The 7,646-nt window shown below is 36.6% G+C and overlaps 1 protein-coding gene across 1 annotated transcript; it reads left to right on the forward strand.

The window, feature by feature from the left end:
- The first annotated feature begins 6,293 nt into the window (after nucleotides 1–6,293).
- LOC144293277 (olfactory receptor 4C16-like) lies at nucleotides 6,294–7,254 on the forward strand. The gene is given in 3 exon segments (XM_077864363.1): nucleotides 6,294–6,351; nucleotides 6,354–7,042; nucleotides 7,045–7,254. Coding segments are annotated over 3 exon segments (957 nt in total).
- The last annotated feature ends 392 nt before the right edge of the window (nucleotides 7,255–7,646 follow it).

Here is a 7,646-nt window from a genome sequence, read left to right on the forward strand (position 1 = left end):
GGGATGAGCACTGGGTGTTATGCCTATGTTGGCAAATTGGACTCCAAAAAATTAAATATATAAATACATAAATAAATGAAAGAAAGAAGGAAGGAAGGAAGGAAGGAAGGAAGGAAGGAAGGAAGGAAGGAGGGAGGGAGGGAGGAAGAAAGAAAGAAAGAAGGAAAGAAAGAAAGAAAGAAAGAAAGAAAGAAAGAAAGAAAGAAAGAAAGAAAGAAAGAAAGAAAGAGAGGTGATTAATGCCAAAAAAAAAAATTTGCATACATCTGAGTTTTAGGCATTAGTGCTTAGGTGGCCTTCTTATGCAGAAAATTCACCTGAAAGTCTCTTCCTTTGGATTCCAAATCACTGTCCTCTTGTGATTTTACTCATGATTCTTTGAACATGCTTCTTAAGAGTTTTTAGGTATTCTTTTAAACGTTGTTGTAACCCTATATTTTGTTGTTGCCTCACTTCTCCATACTACCTACCTAATTTTTTTTGGTGGGGCAGGGTGACCTCACCCAATTTCTTGATTTAATTTATCATTTACAAGTAGTAATATCAAAATCTAGTTTTACATTCCGATCTTGAAATTCATACTTAAAAAAATCCAGGTGTTTACTGAATATTTTCACTCATATATTATTTGGCTACCTACCTATGTTTCAAGCTAATCTTACTGCTTTACTATTACTTCTAAACTCCTCAACCTGAGATACCAATACTAGCCATTAGAAATTTCCTTCATCATCACTTTCTAGTACTTCCTGGTTTTCAATTTAGGCTGCTGTCAGAAAAATGTGTGGAATAAGGAAAAATGATGAAAAAAAGGAATTATTGATACAGACCTCCACGTTGAACTTAATAGATGTGCATCCTGACAAGCTGCTTAACTTCTGTGAATTTTAGGTATTTTTCACGTGAAATATCATTGCTAATACCTACTTCATGAAATAGTTATGCAAATGAAAAAGTATAACTTACATAAAATGATAAAAGGTAGTATTTAAAAGGCATTTAATAAATATTTGGTGAAATAAAATTATTTCAATAAAATGAATTCTTTAACAAGTATCTTTTTACTAATATAGTTAGCAAAACAAATGGAATGTACTTGAAAAAATATGAGATATTTTTCGGTATACATACTAATACTCAAATCACTTGCTCCAGATCTGTGGTTCTTTGGTGAGGGTTAGCTATAGCACACAGAACAGAACTTCTAGTTTTAGGACATCATACTGTCTTCCCTAGATTGTACTTTTGAATAAATTATTAGACATAGAGAAGCTTGTTTCCTAAAGAGCAGGAGGGCAACTTAGGACATTGAGTGGGATCAGAGTAATTTCTTGGAGGCTCAGATTCTCTTTTGCCAAGGATAGATTTTTCTTCTTCCTGTTCTCTAGCACTATTCATTTGTATTTTCCTTTATTTTCTCTGTATCTTTGGCCAGCATGAGGCACCTAATATCAACAAACGCTTATGTGTATTTGGTTCCTGAGTCTGAGGAGAGTTAACTTATTCTACTACGGGCTAAATGGATGAATCAAAAGTTAAATGTATTACAACATCTGAGATGTTTCTGATTAACAAAGAAGGGAATAGTTTAGGGAATCGTATTCTCTAGGGTGGTAATATTTTATATCATTATGTCTTAAAATATTCTCTCTGGGATGCAGAATGGGCTTTTTTTTTTTTTTTCTGGCGATCTATGGGAAGGCTGCTTTCAAAAAGGGTTGGAAATATTTGGCAACTAACTTACAGTGTTCTGACAGGTAAGTGACAGATTTCTTACATCTTTGTACTTGAGGCATCATTATAGAATAATCCAACAGATTAAAAATATGTTTCCATATATCTTGTGACTATTCCTTCCACTTCCTCTGAGAAGGGAACAGAAAAAAAGAGAATATTTTTTTTAATTTACTGTTAATATAGTAAAGAAATAAAATGAAATATAAGTTTGGGAATAAAGTAATCTTTGAACTCAGCAAATATTTTATGAGTACCAGGCATGTGAAAGCCTTTGTGTGGCTTCCCATTGTTGTGTGGGGATAGGAGGATGAGTTTCATGTCCTAAGGTTTGTTATAGTTTCTTGAGGTGGTTGATTGTAGAAAAGTTCACAAATGCTTTTCCCATAAGGTAGCTGAGGAGGATAAGTCCTCAGTCTGGACATTAAAAGTTAGAAGAGCTTATGGCTGGTGAGAAATTAGAGAAAAGGTCAATTGAGGCAGTGACCTTGACAGCTTTTGGAGAATACCAGCTATCCCATCTCTAAGTGACAGAAATAAATAGAAAGTTGTGAAGTGTCTGGGTGGTTCAGTCTGTTGAGCAGCTGACCTTTGATTTCAGCTCAGGTTGTGATGTCAGGGTCCTGGAATCAAGCCCTACTTTGGGCTCCATGCTCAGTGGGGAGTTTTCTTGAGATTCTCTTTCTTTTTCTCCCTCTGCCTCTCCCCTCCCCTGCTTTCTCTCTCTTTCTTTCTAAAATAAACAAATAAATAAATCAATCTAAAAAGTAAATAGAAAGTTGTGCAACTAACTCCAATATGGAATTAGTGTTCTTCACGTTTCCAAAATAATATCATAAGAATTTAATTTGCAGTTGACACACATCTGAGATTTAGTCCGAGACCTGAATAACTACTTCTCATGAAAAGTTCAGAGGAAACATGGCGATGTGGAGACAATGCAGTATTATGAAAATGAAAGGTAATGCACCATATATGTTGGAGGATTTCTTTTTGAATCCTTCTTCAATTTGGGCTTTTAAGGGTAAAGAATCTGGGGACAGTCTATTAACCTTTCCACAGAAATGGTGGATTTTGCATAGAAATGAGTGTAGGGATTTTCTCAAAGTTAGAAATGTAGTGTAACCGAATCAAGGAAGGTTGGCTAGTTGAAGAAAGCCCTCAGGGAAAGCAGTGGTTCTCACCATGGCTGTTGCAGTAAAACAGATTTTTAGGTCAGAATGATCCGCTTGATACTTTTTATTCCACCTTCATCTATCCTCCACTTTTTTTCTGTGTTTTTCTTTCAGCTCCTCTTTGTTATCTCCAAACGCAACATGCAATTTGTTCATTACTCTGCTGACAAATTGAACCATTCAAAAGTTGGCTAAAATTGTTTGAAAAGTCTACGTAGGTACAGTACTTATTAGAAGACTAGCTATTTTACTAGTGCTATTTGTCTCCAGGTCATTGCATCTCACCTTTGTATCAGATTCCTTGGAGAACCAGATGAAAGATGTTGATGTGTCTTTGGAAAAAATGGACATATGGTCATCCACAAAGACATGGGCAAAAACATGCCTCAGTTGCAGGAAGATATGAAAAATATCAAGGCTTTCCTTGCATTCTTTGTGAATTAAGGATTCATGTAAAAAATGTTAATGTTTAAGATGATCATTTTTTATGGATGTCAGAGTCTCACAATCTGACATGGCTGTGTGGTGCTCTTCAGAATACAACATCTGTTCCATGTTTACTACATTGTTGAAAATTGATCTCAGCTTACTTCCTGGATTTATAAATTGGGAGCATGTTTGTCTGTCTGCTATAGACAACAGTTAGAAGGCCACTGTAGACTAATGATGTGGATGTGTTTTATAATCAGAATATTAATAAAACAATCAGATAAATATTATATGTTAAGAGATAATTGAGAAAATGTAATTTAAAAATGCTAAGTATCTACATGGTACAAGGCATTGGGGTTGGATCTGTGGAGAATAAAATCTTGAGAATAAATAGTTTTCAAAGATTCTTATTCCAAAAAAGAAGTTAAACAAAGCACTCATGTAATTGACTTTAAGCATAGAATGTAATATTATAAGAAAAGCTGTAAAGGATGTCATTGGAGAACAGGAGTGAGAATTTCTTTTATCACAAAATAATTACTGAAGATCTCCAGAGGAGGGTTCTTAGAATTTGGGTCCTGAGGTTTTGAGAAAGTTGAAGTAGATAGAAATGAAATGATATTCCTGGTAAGAAGGAGATTATTGATTAAGCTGTTGGTTAAATATTTGATGAGGAATCACTGTTATTAATAAGTTAAAGAAACCATATGTATTTATGCTTCTTAATTTATTTAAAAATATATGTCCACATGTGTAAATAATTTTGTTTTATAAATGGACAGTCTAAAGGGATTGATAACATACAAACCAAAACCACACACTCAAAAGAGTAGTCACAATCATGGGCTATATTTTTCAAGTACAGATATTTTATGATGGATCACTCTTTCGAATGGATAAGGAAAGAATGAGCTTATTGTGATTATAACATCAAGACTCATTTTCCTTGTGGTTTGAAGTCTTTGCCAAAGATTACACAATTCAAAGAGATTTAAAAAACAACAACAAACTGAAATTCTAAAGTAAATAACATCATTAGACACTTTCCCAAGAGTGGTTTTTGTTTTGGAGGAAGATAAGGTACATTTCAAGTATGTTGGGGAGAAGAAACTTTACCAAGGGAGAGGAAAAAATATATAGGGGAAATTTTCTGTCTGTTTAGTCTATCTGTGCTATGGACACAACTGTCAAGACAGATATTGAAGGTATGATGAGTTTAGGAAGGAACACAATGGAATAAGTAAGTCTTCCAAATTGTATTTCAATATATCACATTTGCGTTTATACTTTTATTTGCTTGTAATGTCCCTCTCAACACAGATCTTTGAGAAGAAGGGTCTAGAGAAAAGATTATGTTTTTGGCAGTGAAGTCAGTGGTAATCTTTTTTATTTTTTTTCAGATTTGAAAAAGGAAATCTTCATTTGAAAGGAGTGAAATTTCAATGATGAATGATTCATTGACTTTGCCAGGATAGAAAACAAATGGAATGAAGTTCTTTTTTTTTTTTTAAGATTTTATTTATTTATTCATGAGAGATACACAGAGAGAGGCAGAGACATAGGCAGAGGTAGAAACAGACTCCCTGCAGGGAGCCCAGTGTAGGACTGGATCCCGGGACCCCTGGTTCCTGAACTGAGCCAAAGGCAGATACTCAACCGCTGAGCCACCCAGGTGCCCTGGAATGAAGTTAGTTCTGACTATTTACTATTCCTCTTGTCTAAATCTGTACCTGCTCACCTCTTCTGAATCTGCTGTGTTACAAGCAAGAATGTGGGATTTTTTTGGTACCTGGAAAATAAAAACCCTATTGGGGATTATAATCATGATTTGGTCCTACATGAACTGCCTGGTGATATCTCCCCAAATGAGCTCAGAATCAAAGTGCTTAAACTAAAATTTGGATTACTGAAAACATGAGCTATTGAGTAATAATATTTCCTTTTCATTTGCATGTAACCTCAGGGATTTTGGGTCTCCTAAGGAGTGCTTTTCAGAAATGGGAGGGAGAAAATTAGAAATGCAATATTTGAGATATTATCCACTATCAAAGAACATTCATTCACTTTCCTGCATCAGTTTATGTCAAGTACTAAATATCATAAAGATGTTTGAAGGTAATAGAATATTATTTAAGTTATAAGGGGCACCTGGGTGGCTCAGTGGTTGAGTGTCTGCCTTCGGCTCAGGTCATGATCCCGGAGTCCTGGGATCCAGTCCGACACTGGGCTCCCTGCAGGGAGCCTGCTTCTCCCTCTGCCTATGTCTCTGTCTCTCTGTTTCTATGCATCTTGTGAATAAGTAAATAAAAATTTTTTTTTAAAATTTTTTATTTATTTATGATAGGCACACAGTGAGAGAGAGAGAGAGGCAGAGACACAGGCAGAGGGAGAAGCAGGCTCCATGCACCGGAAGCCCGACGTGGGATTCGATCCCGGGTCTCCAGGATCGTGCCCTGGGCCAAAGGCAGGCGCCAAACCGCTGCGCCACCCAGGGATCCCCAGTAAATAAAATTTTAAAAAGGAATAAGTTATCAGTATTTCCTGTTCCTCTTTTCAAGCCATAATATCTGGGAGCAAGTGTTTAGTGAAGACGGACATATTATACATTTATAAAAATAAACATTCTCTTTAATATGTATAACAAATAGTTGAGCATCTGCCTTTGGCTCAGGACTGGACCCCTGCAGGGAGCCTGCTTCTCCCTCTGCCTTGTCTCTGCCTTCTCTCTGTGTCTCTCAAAATAAATAAATAAATAAAATCTTTAAAAAATAAAATAAATAAACAGAGGGACAAATGGTTGAAGTGACTTGTAGGAAAGTACCCCTAATACATCCATGATGAGGAATTTTTCTTAAAATATTCCATAAAACCACATATCACACCATGAATTAATTCCTTTATTTTTTACAGATCAGTAACTTCACACTCAGCCTTCTCCTCATTCGTGAAATCATGCACCTGAATAATAATGTGACTGAGTTCATTCTGCTTGGATTGACCCAGGATCCTGTTAGAAAAAAATAGTGTTTGTCACTTTTTTGTTTTTCTATTTGGGGACATTGCTGGGTAACTTTCTGATTATTACTACTATCAAGACCAGCCAGACACTAGGGAGTCCAATGTACTTCTTCCTTTTCCACCTATCCTTGTCTGACACCTGCTTCTGTACTTCCATAGCCCCTAGAATGATTGTTGATGCACTTTTGAAAAGGGCCACAATCTCTTTCAGGGAGTGCATGATACAAGTCTTTTCATTCCACTTCTTTGGCTGCCTGGAGATCTTCATCCTTATCCTCATGGCTGCTGACCGCTATGTGGCCATCTGTAAGCCCCTGCACTACACAACCATCATGAGTCGACAGGTCTGTGCTGTGCTGGTGGCTATTGCCTGGGTGGGGTCCTGTGTGCATTCTTTAGCTCAGATTTTTCTGGCCCTGAGTTTACCTTTCTGTGGTCCCAATGTGATCGATCACTATCATTGTGACTTGCAGCCCTTGTTGAAACTTGCCTGTGCAGATACCCATGTGATCAATCTACTGTTGGTATCCAATAGTGGGGCCATTTGTACACTGAGTTTTGTCATGCTGATGTGCTCCTATGTTGTCATCTTGTATTCTCTGAGAAATCACAGTGCTGAAGGGAGGAGGAAAGCCCTCTCCACCTGTATGTCCCACATCATTGTAGTCGTCTTGTTCTTTGGTCCTTGCATATTTCTTTCTTTTTTTTTTTTCCTTGCATATTTCTATACACACGCCCTGCAACCACCTTTCCCATGGATAAGATGATAGTTGTATTTTATACACTTGGAACACCTTTGATCAATCCTTTGATTTACACACTTAGGAATGCAGAAGTGAAAAATGCCATGAAGAAGTTATGGAGGAAGAAGTTGATTTCAGATGACAAAAGATGAATAGGAGTTTCAAATTTTTCTTCACAGTTTGGATTTGCCCCGAGTCCATAAAGAATGTTATCTTTTTATTGTGGTGTTAACATAATCTGGGGGCATGAGAACTCATTTCTTCAAGAATGAACATGTAAACTGGTCAATGTTGAGTCAGTTTCATGCAGAGGAAGAGACAGCATCAGGTACAAACAGCCATGTCATGACAAGTGCCTTAGATGTTCACTACTGTGTCTCCTCTTGCCTGCCTAGCATCACTGTGGTTTTAATTTAGTTTTTCCCTGTCCTTTTTCATGTTGACTTCTGGTATTCTCTTTATAGTTACACTTTTGTATGCTTGTATCTACAGCCTGGCTGGCTTTTCCTCTTTCAAATGTCTTCCTTTGTATTAGACACTTCAG

This window comes from Canis aureus, chromosome 21 (assembly GCF_053574225.1).
Source record: "Canis aureus isolate CA01 chromosome 21, VMU_Caureus_v.1.0, whole genome shotgun sequence".
Taxonomy (NCBI): Eukaryota; Metazoa; Chordata; class Mammalia; order Carnivora; family Canidae; genus Canis; species Canis aureus.